The sequence below is a fragment of the Budorcas taxicolor genome, chromosome 15 (assembly GCF_023091745.1).
Source record: "Budorcas taxicolor isolate Tak-1 chromosome 15, Takin1.1, whole genome shotgun sequence".
NCBI classification, from domain to species: domain Eukaryota; kingdom Metazoa; phylum Chordata; class Mammalia; order Artiodactyla; family Bovidae; genus Budorcas; species Budorcas taxicolor.
In genome coordinates this window covers 75,498,993-75,517,162 of record NC_068924.1, presented here as the reverse complement: position 1 = coordinate 75,517,162, position 18,170 = coordinate 75,498,993, and the positions used below count along the sequence as shown (strand labels likewise).

Sequence of the window (18,170 nt, the reverse complement as noted above, 5' to 3'; positions counted from 1 at the left end):
CTGGTTTGCTGGGTCCAGGAATTCTGTTTCGGACAGGTGTAGTTTGAGATCCCTGATATACAAGTGCAAGTTTGAGGCAGTAGTCAGGAGGTGAGTGGAGAGTGTGGGCTGAAGAAGATACAGATTTAGAAATCATCGTCAGTCAAAGCTGTTAAACCAAAGGTGATCGCCCATAGCAGTGGTCCGCAAGCTTCTTGGCACCAAGGACCAGTTTCACAGAAGACAATTTTCCCACAGATCTGGGGTGGGGGGACTGGTTTCAGGACGATTCAGGCACATTACATCTGCGGTGCCCTTGGTTATTGTGACATCAGCTCCACCTCAGATCATGAAGCGTTAGATCCCGGAGGTGGAAGCCCGCTGACAGGAGATTCGGGTAGTGCAGTAGATGAGATCTGGTTAGGACACGGCCAGCATGGTGCTGTCTGTGGTTCTGAAGCTACCGCATAGCAGAGGTATACGTGAGCAGGAGTCTCTCCTGCTTCCTAGCAGGAGGAAGCTTTAGAAGGGAAACACCCACATTTATAAGATCACTGTAGTTTGATGCTATAGTGATTATATGTAGAGGCCATGTTACACTATAAGGTGTGAGTGTGTGGTGTGAATTTTAATCCTAGTGGAGTTTAATTGAATTGACTATTGTTCTAAAGGTTTCCCAGGTGGTGCTAGTGGTAAAGAACCCCCCTGCCAAGGGGGGAGATAAGATAGACCTGTGGATAAGATCCCCCCTGGAGCAGGGCATGGCAACCCACTCCAGTATTCTTGCCTGGAGAATCCCGTGGACAGAGAAGCCTGGAGGGCTGCAGTCCATAGGGTTGCAAAGAGTCTGAACTAACTAAAGCGACTTAACACTTTGTTCTAAACATACTATCAAGTTTGGAAATGTCTCCATTTAACAGAGAATCATATAATAATAGTTGAATTGTATATAATGCTGTGTTTTGTAGACTATACAATGTGGTTTGGAATGTCAGAATTGATTTGAGTTTGCTTATCCAAAATTTTTGAGTTAGAGTTCACCTGAAAACTGTTGTCATACATTTCCATGCAACAATCAGAAAGAAAAGCGTAAACTCTTTTTTTTGTTGTTTTTTACAAATGTCTGTTTTTAATAGGAAAACCTCTGGAGATACATTGGAGCTGGTGGAAGAGTCACTGGACATAAATCTGTTGAATAATGCAGTTCGCCTCAAATTCCAAAACTGCGTCCTTCTACCCGGAGGAGTTCACGTCTCTGAGACTCAGAATCATGTGATGATCTTGATATTGACCAATCAGACCGTGCATAGATTGCTTTTACCACACCCTTCCCGGATGTATAGGAGTGTAAGTTGGTTAAGTAAAATGTCCTTTATTTCTCAAGTTACTTGGTCACAAATTGAGTATTAGAGCAGTGTCCTTTGAAACTGAAGAAAAGATGGATTCCTTGCTCGCCCTCACCAAGCACACTTTTCGTGCTGGCATTGTTGTTTTAGTCGCTAAGTCATGATCAGCTCATTTGCGACCCTATGGAATATAGCCCGCCAGGCTCCTCTGTCCGTGGAATTGCCCAAGCTCCTCTGTCCATGGAATTACTGGAGCGGGTTGCCATTTCCACCTCCAGGGGATCTTCTCCACCCAGGGATCGACCCCCACATCTCCTGAATTGCAGGCAGATTCTTTACCGAGGAGCTGCGGGGGAAGCCTCATACTTTCCTAGTTACTATTTAAAATGATCAAATACATTCTAAGTTACAAAAATAGTTTTATTAAAAAGAGCAGCTTTTTTCAACTCAACAATTTTTTACTTTAAAAACATTGATAGCAATTGGGAGGAACTGAGCAAAATTCGTTTATTTTGTTTTTAACAGATTTTTCTTTTTCATTTCTCCACAGGAGTTGGCAATCGAAAGTCAGATGCAGTCAATATTCACTGACATTGGAAAAGTTGATTTTAGGGATCCTTGCAACTATCAGCTGATCCCGTCAGTGCCTGGCCTCTCCCCTGGTTCTGCCGCCTCAGCAGCCTGGCTGAGCAATGATGGGGAGGCTCTGTTTGCTCTGCCATCTGCCTCTGGGGGGATCTTTGTTCTTAAACTACCTCCTTATGACGTACCTGGTAAGAACGGGAATGCAACATGGATTTAATTTCAAACAGATACTGGCATTAAGACAGATGTTAGAAGTCCAAGGCCATTATCCAGTGCAGGAACTGCTTCCAAACCATCCTAAATTCATTATTACTTTCCTAATGAGTCCCTAACACTTCACAGTTTTTCCCAAGAGGGTGGGATTTCATACAGTGAATGAGGAACTGCAGCTTACTGGAATATAGGAAAACAGGTGGCTATAAGATGGCCTATTCTAAGGCCTTTAGTAGAGATGAGTTGCCTGATGTCTATTTTCAGTTTGAGGTGCTGTAACTAAAATAAGTTTAACTGAAACAAGGAAGCTCAGTGCTGCTACCATGCTCCAAGTTACCACCTTCTCTTACCTGAACTATTGCATTTGCTTCCTAATTATCTTCCCAGATCTGTCCTTAGCCCTCTGCAGAAACTTCTCAGGCAGACGGAGACATTTAAAACCTACGTTGAGTCATGCCATTTCACTGCTCGAAGCCCTCAGGGCGGGGCTGTTCTTCATCTCACTCCATAAGCGTCCTTAGGGCGATGCCCTGCTGCCTCTCTAACTGCATCTTCTCATTCTTTTCTCCCCTCCTCCAAACCTGCCACATGTCTTCTGGCAGTTCCTTGAACATACCAGGCACATCTGCCTCAGGGCTTTGGTGGTGTTCAGTCGCTCAGTTGTGTCCGACTCTTTGCAACCCAATGGACTGCAGCACACCAGGCTTCCTGGTCCTTCACCATCTTCCAGTGCTTGCTCACACTCATTTCCATTGAGTCAGTGATGCCGTCCAACCATCTCGTCCTCTGTTGTCCCCTTCTGCCTTCAATCTTTCCCAGCGTCAGGGTGTTTTCCAGTGAGTCGGCTCTTCACATCTGTTGGCCAAAGGATTGGAGCTTCAGTTTGAGCATCAGTCCTTCTGATGACTATTTAGGATTGATTTCCTTTAAGATTGACTGGTTTGATCTCCTTTGGTCATCCAAGGGGCTCTCAAGAGTCTTCTCCAACACTGTTAAAAAGCTTCAATTCTTCAGTGCTCTGCCTTCTTTACGTTCCATTTGCAAATCCATGGATGACTACTGGAAGAACTGTAGCTCTGACTATACAGACCTTTGTCAGCACAGTAATGTCTCTGCTTTTTAATATGCTGTCTAGGTTGGTCATAGCTTTTCTTCCAAGGAGCAAGCGTCTTTTAACTTCATGGCTGCAGTCACTGTCCTCAGTGATTTTGGAGCCCAAGAAAATAAAGTCTGCCACTGTTTCCATTGTTTCCCCATCTGTTTGCCATGAAGTGATGGCACCGGATGCCATGATCTTAGTTTTTTGAATGTTGAATTTTAAGCCAGCTTTTTCACTCTCTTCTTTGACCTTCATCAAGAGGCTCTTCTTCGCTTTCTGCCATAAGGGTGGTGTCATCTGCATATCTGAGGTTGTTGATATTTCTCCCTGTAGTCTTGATTCCAGGGCTTTGGTGGGAATAGTCTGTCCCCAGCTACCACTGTGGCTCATTCTCTCAATTCCTTTAGGTCCTTTCTCAGTGGGTGATCTGACCACTTTTTAAAATTGTAACGCACGCCACCCCTCCCCCCATTCACTGTACCCTTTCTGTGTTTTCTTTTTCTCCACTTAATGCGTTCTGTTTACTTTGTTAACTGTCTGCTTCTCCCTTCCTCTCAGTGGAATGTTAAGTTCCAGGAGGACAAGACTGTTTTCACTTGTATTTTCTGCTGTATCTCTCGCGTCTAGAACTGCGCCTAGCACAGGAAAGGTACTGATTGTTGCTTTTGGAAAGAATGAAGTGCTGCTTCTGAGCAGCCACATGGGTTACCATTTGTAAATGGCAAAAATTTCCCCTCGGAATATAAAACTGCTGTTGCTCTTGATCCAATAATGATTCAGAATATTTTAGTTAGGAGATATCTATGGAAAAGGTACAGCCTAAGACTTCCTTGGTATAGGAAACTCACCCGTTATAAATTCCTTGTTCACGGTTGCGTACTCTTTGTCTTTGGGTTTCGCCAAGTATGGTCACAGGGTGCCTTGGGTATCACTGGCCTGTTTTCCGTCTTGCAGGGGTGGTGTCAGTCGTGGAGCTGAAACAAAGTTCAGTGATGCAGCGCCTGCTCATAGGCTGGATGCCCACAGCTATCAGGTGAGTGGTCTCTAGCCGGTGAATCAGAGGGCCCAAGAGTGTGAGCCTTTGCCCTGGTCAGCGGCGATTAGTGCTTCCAGTCTGACTCCAAGACAGATAAACGTTATGCTGGAAAGGAGAAGGGTCTGCACAACACCGCACTCCGTCCACCGTAGTAACCGGACACAAGTCAGATAGAAAGTGTGCTATCGTACACCAGCCTGGAAACTCTTGCTCCTTCCGTTAAGAGTGTACATTTTATTTTGTCTCTTAAATTGCAAACTCTAATGATCGGGTAATTGGCGCCAATAAAACGCTAATGCTCAGCCTTCCGTTTTCAGAGGGGACCAGGGGCCTTCAGATCGTCCCCTGAGCCTTGCTGTGCATTGTGTCGAGCACAATGCCTTCATCTTTGCTCTGTGTCAAGATCATAAACTACGAATGTGGTCTTACAAGGTAAATGCTACACTGATAGTTACTGTAAGTTACAATAGGGTTGCGAATTGTAGAGAAATTGAAATAAGTCTTGTTTCCTCGCGTAAAGATGATCAGATCTCTTACTTTGGAAATGATGGGCCATTTCCAGATTCAGCAGTTTCACTTAACTTTATTTTTCCTACGTTTCTCCCCTAAATTTTCGTATTTTTATCTTGGGAAGTTAAGTCCTACAGAAAGGTTGAAGTCGTACAAAGTATACTCTTCACTTCAGGACAAATGCGGTTTTAAAACGCAAGTTGAGAGACTTCCGCTGGGGGTCCAGTGTCTAAGATCCTGTGTTCCCTATGCAGGGGGTGCATGTTTGATCCCTGGTTGGAGAACTGAGATCCCACATGCCACACAGTGTGGCCAAAACCTTTTTTTTTTTTTTAATAAAAACTTAAAAAAATAAAATGCAAGTTGGTAAAATACTGTTCAGCCTTTGAATACAAAATAGCTAATGATTTTATCTGTCAGACCAAAGAAATGTTTTCATCTCAGCCCTTTAAAAAAAAAAAAACCTTAGGGCCCTTCAGCAGATAAATTACATACGGTGCTAGATATGATGGATACGCATTCTTTAAAAAAGGAAGGAGTTTTTTTTCCATCTTGAATGTTCTTTAATACCACTTACTAAATCTTTTCTTGACAGGACCAAATGTGCCTGATGGTGGCTGACATGCTGGAGTTCGTCCCCGTAAATAAAGATCTCCGGCTCACTGCTGGGACTGGACACAAACTGCGACTTGCTTATTCCCCTTCCATGGGACTCTACCTGGGAGTATACCTGCATGCACCAAAGCGAGGACAGGTATGAGGCAGCTGAGACATGTATTGCGTTATTCTGTGGGTGCTGGCGTGGAGCAGCAGCAGCAGGCTCATCGAGCCTCTTTTCAGCTACTCACATCAGCCTCTAGATGTATCTTGCATTATTTCCACACAAAAAAATGTTTCCGCTTTTTGTGCTACTGTGTGAATTGAAAGATCTGATAGGAAAATTCAGGATGAAAGGGAGTAGAGAGTTTAAAGGAATGTGGGAGGAAAGTGAAGTGAAAGTCGCTCAGTCGTGTCCGACTGCAACCCCGTGGACTATACAGTCCTTGGAATTCTCTAGGCCAGATTACTAGAGTGGGTAACTTTTCCCTTCTCCAGGGATCGAACCCAGGTCTCCCACATTGCAGGTGGATTCTTTACCAGCTGAGCCACAAGGGAAGTCCGTGGAAGGAAAGGTTAACCAAAACTAAACAAGAAAGAGCTAGTTTGAAAGTCTGAGTGAAAAAAATGGAGTTGTGAACGGGATGTAGGTGTTATTAAGTAGTGCAGGGGAAGTTAATTTTACGAAATGATTTTGCTCATCATTCAAACATTAGCTGTTGTATGTCAATGAGGTATTTAGGATACAATACAGTGGTATAAGGGTTGCCCGAGGGGGCCTTACAAAGAGCTGAGAAAAGAAGAGAAGCTAAAGGCAAAGGAGAAAAGGAAAGATATAACCATTTGAATGCAGAGTTCCAAAGAATAGCAAGGAGAGATAAGAAAGCCTTCTTCAGTGATCAATTGAAAGAAACAGAGGAAAACAATAGAATGGGAAAGATTACAGATCTCTTCAAGAAGATTAGAGATGGGCACAATAAAGGACACAAATGGTATGGACCTAACAGAAGCAGAAGATATTAAGAAGAGGTGGCAAGAATACACGGAAGAATTGTACAAAAAAGATCTTCACGACCCAGATAATCACGATGGTGTGATCACTCACCTAGAGCCAGACATCCTGGAATGTGAAGTCAAGTGGGCCTTAGCATCACTACGAACAAAGCTAGTGAAGATGATGGAATTCCAGTTGAGCTATTTCAAATCCTGAAAGATGATGCTGTGAAAGTGCTGCACTCAATATGCCAGCAAATTTGGAAAACTCAGCAGTGACCACAGGACTGGAAAAGGTCGGTTTTCGTTCCAATCCCTAAGAAAGGCAATGCCAAAGAATGTTCAAACTACCGCACAATTGCACTCATCTCACATACTAGTAAAGTAATGCTTAAAATTCTCCAAGCCAGGCTTCAGCAGTACATGAACCATGAAATTCCAGATGTTCAAGCTGGATTTAGAAAGGCAGAGGAACCAGAGATCAAATTGCCAGCATCCACTGATTCATGGAAAAAGCAAGAGAGTTCCAGAAAGACATTTACTTCTGCGTTATTGACTATACTAAAGCCTTTGACTGTGTAGATCACAACAGACTGTGGAAAATTCTTAAAAAGATGGGAATACCAGGCCACCTTACCTGCCTCCTGAGAGATCTGTATGCAGGTCAAGAAGCAACAGTTAGAACTGGACATGGAACAACAGTTCTTTATTCATTTGGAACTGGTCCAAATGAACCAAATCGGGAAAGGAGTATGTCAAGGCTGTATATTGTCACCCTGCTTATTTAACTTATATGCAGAGTACATCATGAGAAACACTGGGCTGGATGAAGCCCAAGCTGGAATCAGGATTGCTGGGAGAAATATCAATAACCTCAGATATGCAGATGACACCACCCTTATGGCAGAAAGCAACAAGAACTAAGCCCTGTGGCACAGCCAAATAAATAAATAGATTGTTGGATATTGTGTTTGGCACAGTGCCGGGCCCTTTATGTACAGTAACAGCAGATGCGTGGACTGTGTGCTTTCTCTGGACTCACACACCACACATACCATCCATTTAATCCTAGTGACATTCCAGCAAGGTTGGGTTTGTCCTCCTCCTCCACGGGAGCTCTGATTCCCCATGCTGGCTGCTGATCTGTCTGGGTCCCCTCCTCAGTCCTGCTGGGCTCTGGTGTCCCAGTCCATCAGCAAACTCCGGGAGACAGTGAAGGACAGAGGAGCCCAGCGTGCTGCAGTCCGTGTGTCAGGCATGACTGAACGACTAAACGAGAGCGGTCCCACTCCAGGGTGCCCTTTCACGTGGACGCCCTCCCCCGCCTCGGGCGCTGACACTGCGCTGGTCCACCCCCGTGCAGTGGACACCCTCCTCGCCTCCTTGGGCTCTAGTCTCCATTGCAGGCTGTCTCTCCGTGTGGACCCTCCTCGCCCTGCGTGAGTTTCCACCCTGCCCCAGGCCTTCCACATAGGGGGACGCCCCCTCGCCCTGCTCACGCTCATCGCCCGAAGCCAGGCTGCTGCCCGATACGGAGACTCTTATTCTTACCTCCTTGGGTTCTTTTTTTGTTTTGTTTCATTTTTTACCTTTTTGGCCAAACTGCCTTGCATGCGGAATCTTAGTTCCCTGACCAGGGATCAGACTCACGCCCCATGCGTTGGAAACAGAGTCTCAACCCTGGACCACAAGAGAAGTCATTTGTCCTTGGGTTCTTGATTCATGCCCCCTGCTCCCTGGGCTCAGTAATTTGTTCGGATGGCCCACAGAACTCAGGGAACCCCTCACAGTTACTGGTTTATTATACAGTAAATGCTGAAGACGTAGGTGGGGCGAGGTCCAGAAGGGTCTTGAGGCATACCACCGTCCCGGCACACGGATGTGTTCCCCAGCCTGGGCGCTCCCCACACCCCAGAGGGATAGGGGTTCTTACGGAGGCCTCATCACATAAGCATGATAGATTATTGAGCCAGTGGCCTTTCTTCCCTTTCTAGAAAATAGGGGTCTGGGCTGAAAGTTGCAAGATTCTATTCAGGCTTCCTCTTTCTGGTGACCAGTTGCCATCCTGAAGCTATCCAGGAGTCAGCTCTTGGAGCAAAAGGTGTTCCTGTCACTCAGGAAATGCACAGGGATTTAGGAGTCTGTGCCGGAAACCAGGGTCAAAGACCAGCTACTATAACAAAAGATGTTCCTAGCGCCTCTGTCACCACTCAGAAGATTGCAGGGGTTTTAGGAGCTCGGTGTCACGAGCCAGAGACCGACATGTATGTTTATTGCTACTTCGCAGACTCTTGATAGAGATTTGGTAACTCTAGATCATACTGAAAAGCATTGCCATCTTAGCAGTATTAAGGTTTCTGCTTCATGAACACGGGATGCTTTTCCATTTAATGTTTTATAGTTTTCATGATACAGGTTCTGTGGGGTTTTTTTAATCAACTTATTCCTATGTATTTTATTCCTTTTGATACTATTGTGAATGAAGTTATCTTAATTTCATTTCCGGTTCCTCATTGCAGGTTTATAGAAATATAATTCACTTTTTTATATTGATTTTATATATACTGAACTCTTTTTAGTTCTGGTAGTGTCCTTGGGACTTCCTATTTATAGGACAGCAACACCTGCAAATAAAGATAGTTTTATTACTTCCTTTCCAGTTTGTGTGCCTTTTCTTTTTTTGTCTTAACTTCCTTGAACAGATCCTCCAGTATGGTGTTGAATAGAAGTGACAAGAGTTGACACCCTCGTCTTATTTCCAGTTTAAGAGAGAAAGCTTTGGGTGTTTCACCACTGAGTGTGATGTTAGCTGTGTATTTTTGTGTTGAGGAAGTTCCTGTCTATTCCTCGCTTGTTGAGTTTTTATCATGAAAGAGTGTTCAGGTTGGTGCCACTGTAACATTAGGGCATCAGTAGTTTGACCCACTGTTGCTTTTTTGCATTATCCGTGCAAATATTAACACAATGAAAAGGGCAAATAATGTAGAATTACTGTGAAGAGTTTTGACCTCACTGACCCTCTGAAACTAGTCTCGGGGACCTCTAGGTGTCTGCGGACCACATTTTGAGAACCTGTGCTCTAAAGATTACACTGAGATTGGATGTGTTATTCTAGGATTAGGATCAAATTGAGCAGAGCTATTACCTGCTTTGGTTTAAGCATTAAGGTTCTATTAATGAAGCCTAAAATCATATACACTTCGTTTTTAGCAGCCGTGTAATGCTGGTGTGCCTATTCAGAGTATAATGAGGTTGAGGTCGTTTTTTGTTTTTTTTTTTCTAAACAAAAACTGCTCTTCAGAATGTTTTTTTCTCCCTAACCTGCACATTTGAAGTTTGGTTTTGTTTTTTCCAGATTTGTTTATTGGTTGTGGTGGGTCTTTGTTGCTGCACAACAGCTTTCTTTTAGTTGGGGTGAGTTGGGGCCACTCTTGGTTGCGATGTGTGGGCTTCTTGTTGCAATGGCGTCTCTTGTTGTGGAGCAGTCTCCATTCCTCTGAGGCCTCTAGGATCTTCCTGGACCAGGGATCGAGCTGGTGTCCCTTGCATTGCAAAGCAGATTCTTAACCACTGGACCACCACGGAAGCCCTGTTTGGCCTTTCTAATCTCTGTAGTAGTTTACATCCATTCCTGTTAGTTTCATTTGTTTCTTCTTGGTTTTCTTTTGGTTCTTTGGACACTAATTCTGTTAAGTGCATTAATTTAATCATTCTCAGCATCATGTCCTCAGTGTTATATCATGCCATATGTATTTCCATCTGGGCTTCCTTGGGCTCAATGCTTAAGAATCTGCCTGCAATGCAGGAGACATGGGTTTGATCCTTGGGTTTGGAAGATGCCCTGGAGGAAAAAATAGCAACCCGCTCCAGTATTCTTGCCTGGGAAATCCCATGGACAGAGGAGCCTGGTGGACTATAGTCCCTGGGGTCGAAAAACAGTTGCACAGGACTTAGCCACTACACAGTAATAATAATGGTTTCCGTCTAGGACACTAATAAAAATCTCAAACAGAAGTGCCATAGACCTGTGATGTGGTCTGTGGAATGGTCTTGGGCCACAAAGTGTTGTTACTAGTTTACAATAAAATAAGTACAGAAACTGAGAATGGAAGCATAAGTGATTTGACGTTGCCGCAGACATGCGTGGTTTCTGTATGTCATGAAAGAATCAGTCTGAGGGGCTTCTCTAGCGGTCCAGCGATTTAAGACCCCATGATTCCACTGCAGAGTACGCAGGTTCAGTCCCCGCTCGGGGGATTAGGATTCCCACATGCCACCCAGTGGAGCCCCTGCCCGTGGCCCCCATCCCCCCCCCAAAAAAAATTTTTAAAAAAAGCATCCCTTTGTTCCTTTACCACAGGTGGTTTGAGAAGTGCTGCACTGGACCAGCGTTTTCCCAGCTTTTTGGCTGGAAGAACAGCAAATAGTTTACATGGCCATCTGGATACCGTTATGTGGCGATGGACATATAACAGAAAACAGTTTTCATGAAACATATTCACCATGGGTGATGGATGAGCTGATAAGCTCTTAATCTTTTTTTTTTCTTAAATGCTGGTTGAGACCTACTAAGTTGATTCATGTCTCACTAGTGCTTTGAGATATGTAGCTGGTAAAATGTAGCTGGAGGCGGGAGTGAATGCGGCCCCTGCATATTTCTCTCATACTTTGTACAGTCTGTTTTTCTCTCAAAGGGAATCACTATATATTTTGTTTAAAGCTTCTTGTGAACAGTTGCTTATGTTACCAGAATAGAATCATCACTCTTATTAGTTTATAGTATATTTTCTTTGTCAAGAAATTATTTAAAATAATGTTCATTAAATATTATTTTTGAGTTTGACATCTTTTTTGTTTTGGCAGTAGAGTTAAATATGAAACATGAATTATTTTATAGGTTTTTGTTTGTAGTGAAGATTGACTCTAGTTGATTTTTATCATGTGTATGTTTTAAATTATTTTTGGTAAAAGCATTAAAAATAGGTTTCTGACCATAGATTCCACTTCATACCCAAGGATAGCTAGCATGGCGGGGGGAAATAGTAAATATCAAGTGTTAGGGAGGATGTGGAGACATTGGAACCCTTGTGCATTACCGGTGGGGATGTAAAATGCTACAGCCACTATGGGGTACAGCTTGGCAACTCCTCAATTTCCGTATGACCAAGCAATTCCTCTTCTGGATATATACCCAGAAGAATTCAAACTAGGGTCTTGATATTTGTACACCCACATTCTTAGCAACAATATTCCCAACAGCCACAAAATGGAAGCAACCTAAGTCTCCATCGATGACTGAATGGATAAACAAGATGTGGTATTTACATAAAACGGAATGTTATTCAACTTTAAAAGGAAAGAAATTCTGACACATGCTGCAGTGTGGGTAAACCTTGAGGATATTGTCCTAAGTAAAATACAGCCCCTAAAAGACAGGTACCATTATGTTGATGAGTCAAGATCCTAGAGAGAGACAGTAGGATGCTGGTTGCCAGGAGCTGGGCGGGGTTGTGGGGTGGGGGTGGGAATGGGGGATTTAATGAACACAGGGTTTCTGTTTTGAAAAACAAAAGTTTTGGAGATTGGTTGCACAAGTATAAATGTACTTAATACTACTAAGCTGTACAGTTAAAAATAGTTAAGATGGTAAGTGCTACATATATTTTACCACATATATTTTTTAAAAATTGGTTTTCGAATGCTAATAACTCTTACTTGCTTAGAAAAATGGCATATTGGTTATTTCAGGTATTAACTTAGCAACTTGTGTTTTATCAGTTCTGCGTTTTCCAGTTGGTGAGCGCTGAGAATAACCGCTATAGCCTAGATCACATCTCCTCACTGTTCACTTCTCAGGTAGGTTGAATCATGCTTTGCATATCACACAAGTACAGGAAAGATGTATTGGCTAACTTACCTGTTGTAATGGGATTGTAATCTTAAAGTGGATTATTTAATGAAACTTCGTCCAAACAAAATTTGATTTGGATTTCACCGGGTTCACATGGCACCATCTTTTGTTTCCATGTTTTTACCTCTGCTTATGAGTGTAACTCACCATAAGGTAGTACCCTTTCTGTCTTATTTTAACCTGTATTTGTTTGTTTTCTCCCTGCATTTCCTTCCAGGAGACACTGATTGACTTTGCCTTAACCTCTACGGATATCTGGGCCCTGTGGCACGACGCCGAGAACCAGACGGCTGTGAAATACATCAACTTTGAACAGTGCGTCCCTCTCCTCTGTCTTACCTTGCCCCAGGCAAAGTCACGCTTAGAGAAGGGAGCTCATTGTGTAGGCAAAAGTCAGATGTGTGCATTTAAAGGATTCAGCCCTGGGGTTGCCTGCCTTCTGACAGACCTTCTATTTCATTTTGCGTTCTTACCTTGCGGTTTTAGGACAGAGAAAGGATTCTTAGAGTTGGAAGGACACACAGAAATATGCATTTATACCATCTTTATTGGGAGAGACAGCACATATCCAAAATACTTCTTTTTTTGTTTGTTTTTCAAACAAGCTCTGGCTGGCTTTATTAAAGAAAAGCTGTGCGTGATTGACTTTTTACCAGTCTGCTCTGGCACGACCTGGATGCACCCGTGGCGGCCAGTGTGCATGCTCTGGTATCTCCCACGTGCGTTGCCAGTTCCGTGTTAACACCCCTGCAGCGATGGAGGCCTGTTCTGGCTCATACGGCCTAACACTGTACTTCAGATTTCCCCAAGGCTGGGTGCTCGGCAAGGATGGCCGGTTTCGCTTTGCCTTGTCTACCGTTGGCAGCATTTGCTCGTACCCCAGCACCCACTTTCCACTTTTCATGACGGGTTGGAGCCTAGAGTTGAGTAACTCCAGCGACTTTTTCATGTTCACCATCTTCCTGCCTTTAGTGTGGGATGGCCCCAGCCAAGGGCAGCCTCCAAGAAGGCTGGGGAGCGAGAAAGGTCCCAAATACTTGTAATCTGCACATTTCCGTTGTTTTTAAGCAAAGTCCGTTTCTGATACCCACAACTTCCAAAAGTCACTGCAGCCCCTTTGAGGTTTCAGTGTCCTCACCCTAAGGTAAAAAGTAGATTCTACAACAACAGTGCTTCTCAAACTTCGTTTTTTGATCAGGAAACCCTTTTATTTACATAATATGCATTTTAAGATTTTTAACAGTTACAAAACACATTTAAGAACCAGTTTTGAATCAGACACTTGTGTAATTCCTGAAACGTATGACGGAGTCCCTGGATCATATTTTGATGCTCCTGGAACTACAGTTGCCCCTTGAACAGCATGGATTCTAAACTGGGGGGTCCACTTAATACATCAGTTTTTCTCATAGCAGTTACTCTAGTACTGTGGGATCTACAGTTCCCTGAATAAGCTGTACCTGGGTTTTCGAGGGTCGGCGCCTGTAAACCCCCCGTGTTGTTCAAGAGTCAACTATAAAGTAATTGTACCCAAGGGGTCCCTTATGAAACCCATATTCTAGATTAGAATTCTAGGAGTGGTTGCCCCCAGCTTGACCCTGAACCACACCTCAGAAAGCAGAGAGTACTCCTCATAGATGGCATCCAGGCAAGTGGGTTAAAAAAGCAAAGAATCCAGTGTTGGGTGAGTTTGAAACCTGGTTCCCCAACTTATTAGCTGTGAGATACCCTAAACCTCACTTTAGACATCTTAAAATGAGGGCAGTGTATCCTTCAAAGAATTATCATAAGGTATAAATGAAGTGTGGGATTCTCTGGTAGCTGAGCTGATAAAGAATTTGCCTTCAATGCAGGAGACCCCAGTTTGATTCCTGAGTCGGGAACGTACCCTGGAGAAGGGATAGGCTACCCACTCCAGTATTCTTGGACTTCCCTGGTGGCTCAGATGGTAAAGAATCCACCTGCAATGCAGGAGACCTGGGTTCGATCCCTGGGTTGGGAAGATCCCCTGGAGAAAGGAAAGGCTACCCTCTCCTATATCCTGGCCTGAAGAATCCCCATGGACAGAGGAGCCTGGCAGGCTACAGTCCATGGGGTCACAAAGAGTTGGACAGGACTGAGCAACTAAGCACATACATGAAGTATATCTAGAATTACACCTACAGAAGGTGTAGCGTATGGTAAATGTAGAATGACAGTTAGCTATTTGTAGATTTGTGTTTAGAGTTTTAATTCAGGAAGATGCCCATCCAAAGAAGTAAGAGCACTTCTATAATCCAGACTCTGCTATGAATATGTTTCTTTTTTTGGAAACTATTTCAAATAGAATTGATCGAGGACTTCCGTGGTGGTCCAGTGGTTAGGATTTCATGCTGTCACTGCAGGGTGCACGGGTTCAGTCCCTGGTCAGGGAAATTCCACATGTTGCCTGGCGCAGCCAGAAAAAAAATAGAATTCATCAAGCAGTAGTTGCAGAGGTCAGCAATGGGACCCTTCCTGCCCAGATATTGCTAACCGCATAAACTTCATTTTTATTCATCATCTTTACGTAGACTGATGGACTTTTTTCTCTGTAGTAATGTTGCAGGTCAGTGGAGTCCAGTTTTTATGCAGCCTCTGCCAGAGGAAGAAATCGTCATCAGAGATGATCAAGACCCCAGAGTAAGTGACACTGAAGTTTTATATAAAGAGATGATTTACCCTGATCATCAGTTTGAGAAGAACCAGTTGTATTAGCAGAACTCTTTAAGCTGCAGATGAAAGAAACCCACCTCAAACTGCCTTTAGCTGAACATATTGGCTTGTGCTGCTGAGAAGTTCAGAGTTAACCTGGTTTCAGCCAGGGCTGGAATAATGCCTTTCGGGCTTCATTTCTCCTTTGTCTCTATTCTGCTTTCCCTCCTTTTTGGGTTTATTGTTGAACAAGTGCAACCTTGTTCAGAAAAGAGAGCGCTTCTGTACTAGGTCGTGGAGTTGACCCTGGCCTGGCATGGTCGCTTGATCAGAATGATAGAATATTCTGGCTTGGGCAACATGTCCAGCCTGGACCCTCTTATTGTGGAAGGTGAAGTTCAGCTGGGTGTGGGTAGAGGAGGAGTGATTCTTCAGAGAAAGGTAAGGGGTTTGTTAGTAAAAGAAAGGGAAATGGATTCTGGGCAGGCACAGACCATGGGTGTCCACTATACTAACCGTGTGAATAGATGCATAAAAACTGGAAACAAAATAAATTCTGACAGAGGTATATGCTATGAAGAACACAGCTGTAAAAGGCAATGCAGTAGAGAACAAAACGGGCCAGGCTCCCTGGTTTTCAGGGACATCCTCAAGGTAAACGGAAGAAGAACTTGATTCTTTACTGTTAAAGTGAGCTTAAAGATTATGGGCTCTGGGTCCAAGACGTTAACTCTTTGTAGGATTGGGAAACCCATTTTGAGTATCTGAAATTGAATATTGCTATATTTTTAATCCCAAGAGTTTATTGGCATTAAACTTTCGTCTAGAATTCAAAATCACGTGCTGATTTTTAAAAATTCTTGTTTTTCTTCATTTTGATCATTTTATAAATGTCCCTCAGAACCTCAGTGGAAGGAAGGAAGGAAACTTGAATAAAGGTCAACCAAGTCTGCTACTTACTGGCAAATCTGGTTTATAAAATTTGATCAAAATAATTAGTATGAGACTTTCCATGTCGTTCTCCCTGCTTCACTTCCCCGCTTATTCGAGCTTATTGCAGTTCATTCGTTTTTTATATATATAATGCCTGTTCTTATTGATCCTTCCCTTTTCATATGTGAACCTTGAATGAGGCCTTTTGTGGATGGTGAAACTGGCTTAGTTTAACTGTTCTCTTCCTGGTGTTTATGACTAATAACCTAGATAGGAACTCTTCACTTTTCAGATTGGCGTTTGATAAGCTGACCCACTGAAGTGCTCCGTGAGAATGTACTACATTCTCAGTGTAGTACATCCAGTTGGTCCAGAACGCTGGCGGCTTCACTCTCAGGGTGAAAATTCATGACTGCTCCGCCACTCTGCTCTACGCAGAGGGCAGAATTTCTACGTTCACGTAATAGAAATGCAGACTTTGATTTTAATGTGTTGGATGCTTCATTCAAATTTTTCCGAATTTTATCTTTTTTAGAATGATGCTAATTCTTGCTTCAATGTTCTAACAGGAGATGTATTTGCAGAGTCTTTTTACACCAGGGCGATTCATTAATGCAGCTTTATGTAAAGCTTTACAGGTCAGTGAAAAAATATTTGCTATTATTATATAGTTAATGATTACTATTAATTTTTGTTGTTTTGCATGTACTAACCCCAACATAGTTTTGCAGTTGTATATACGGATGTTTATAAATGCTGTTGTAATTTTTTTTAATGTTCTTTCCATAAGAGTACCAAGAGTCCCAATGTGGAGAGAGGATTAAGGGCACTTTCCCACTGACTAGTGAAGCATGACGCTAGTAAAGGAGAAACCTGCACCTACACTGTTGTAAAAACATACCTTCTTACTACACTGCGTATACTCTCTATACTAGAAAGAAATTTTAAATGTTTTCTTGGATAGGTTTGCTGGTACGGTTTTTACCCTTTTGTTAGTACAGCAAAGGTCTGACTTGGTTCAGGTTCAAGAAAACTCTAAAAAAAAAAATCTAAGCTTCAAAGCTACAGGGTATAAGAGATGCAAGTCACTTAGACTTTGTTAAATTGCCACTTAGCTTCATGAATTTGAAATAATCACTCATAGAATTTAAAAATCCCTTAGAATCTCCTGATCTGACCTCCCACACAAAGCAGAAATACCTTCTGAGGCTTCTCTGACAGACAGCTAGTCAGCTTCTAGTTGTCTCTGCCTCCAGGGACAAGTTATCTCAGCTCCTCCTGTGTGACTTACCACTCAGAACTGTGCCATCTGAAAGTTTATCCCAGGGTATTCCCTGGCAGTCCTGTGGGTAGGACTCGGCACCTTCACTCTTGGGGCCCAGGTTCAATCCCTGTTTGGGGAACTAAAGTCCTCCAAGCCGCGTGGTAACAGCCAAAGAGAAGTCCATCCTAGTATTAGATCAGATTTAATCCTGCATCATTTAGGTGGCATCTTTCTTCGGGAGCTTCCCAGAACACGGCTCTTTTCTACAAAGCAACTCTTCAAGTATTTTAAGCATTTTCCCATGTTATCTTTCTCCAGGCTCAGTACACCCAGTCCCTTAACTTTCTCCCAGGTGATGTGGTTTCCAGATCCTTGACTCTTCTGGGTACATTCTTGAATATCTGGCTGTTATACGTTTTCTTTTTTCTCTCTAATAAAACTACAGGATGACACAGTAACTTACTTCTAAGGCATTATTTCTTTCATCTCATCAGCCCTTCTTGTTAACAGTAGTCAAATGTACAGTTTCTCATGGTGTCTCTTGCAGACTGAGATCCTGAATGATCAGTAAGGCGCCGATCACAAGCTTTACCTTAGGAGAGTCTCCCAGTAGAGTGGCCTACCCCCACCAACCTTAGGAGAGTCTCCCAGTAGAGTGGCCTACCTCCACCAACCTTAGGAGAGTCTTTCCCAGTAGAGTGGCCTACCCCCACCAACCTTAGGAGAGTCTTTCCCAGTAGAGTGGCCTACCCCCACCACTGCTCTCGCTCACCTTTGCGCCTGTCAGGATGTCTGTATTTGGCATCATATTACCTTTCCCTTCCAGCTGAGCAGTAGATGTTATGTTTCGTTTTATGATTCTTGCAGGCTCGTGAGTTTTTATAGTTTATCCTGGACTACAGAAACTATTTCATCTTCCTGTGATCTCACGGTTAGAAGTTATTTGCACAATGTTAAGAGTAACTGTGCTATTTCAGGCCTGTCCAGTGTCTATTGTGTTGTTATATATTGCCTCAGCGTCTCCTGGAGTA

General features: G+C 43.3%; 1 protein-coding gene across 1 annotated transcript in view; it reads left to right on the top strand.

Annotated features, from left to right (window-relative positions):
* The window catches only part of NUP160 (nucleoporin 160), a 43,552-nt gene that overhangs the window by 4,107 nt on the left and 21,275 nt on the right, over positions 1–18,170 (top strand). Inside the window, exons 3-11 of the mRNA XM_052652493.1 lie at positions 1,116–1,326; positions 1,876–2,098; positions 4,177–4,255; positions 4,576–4,690; positions 5,364–5,522; positions 12,137–12,214; positions 12,487–12,584; positions 14,846–14,930; positions 16,445–16,513. Coding sequence (XP_052508453.1) covers positions 1,116–1,326; positions 1,876–2,098; positions 4,177–4,255; positions 4,576–4,690; positions 5,364–5,522; positions 12,137–12,214; positions 12,487–12,584; positions 14,846–14,930; positions 16,445–16,513 — 1,117 coding nt within the window. The remainder of the gene's footprint in view (positions 1–1,115; positions 1,327–1,875; positions 2,099–4,176; positions 4,256–4,575; positions 4,691–5,363; positions 5,523–12,136; positions 12,215–12,486; positions 12,585–14,845; positions 14,931–16,444; positions 16,514–18,170) is intronic.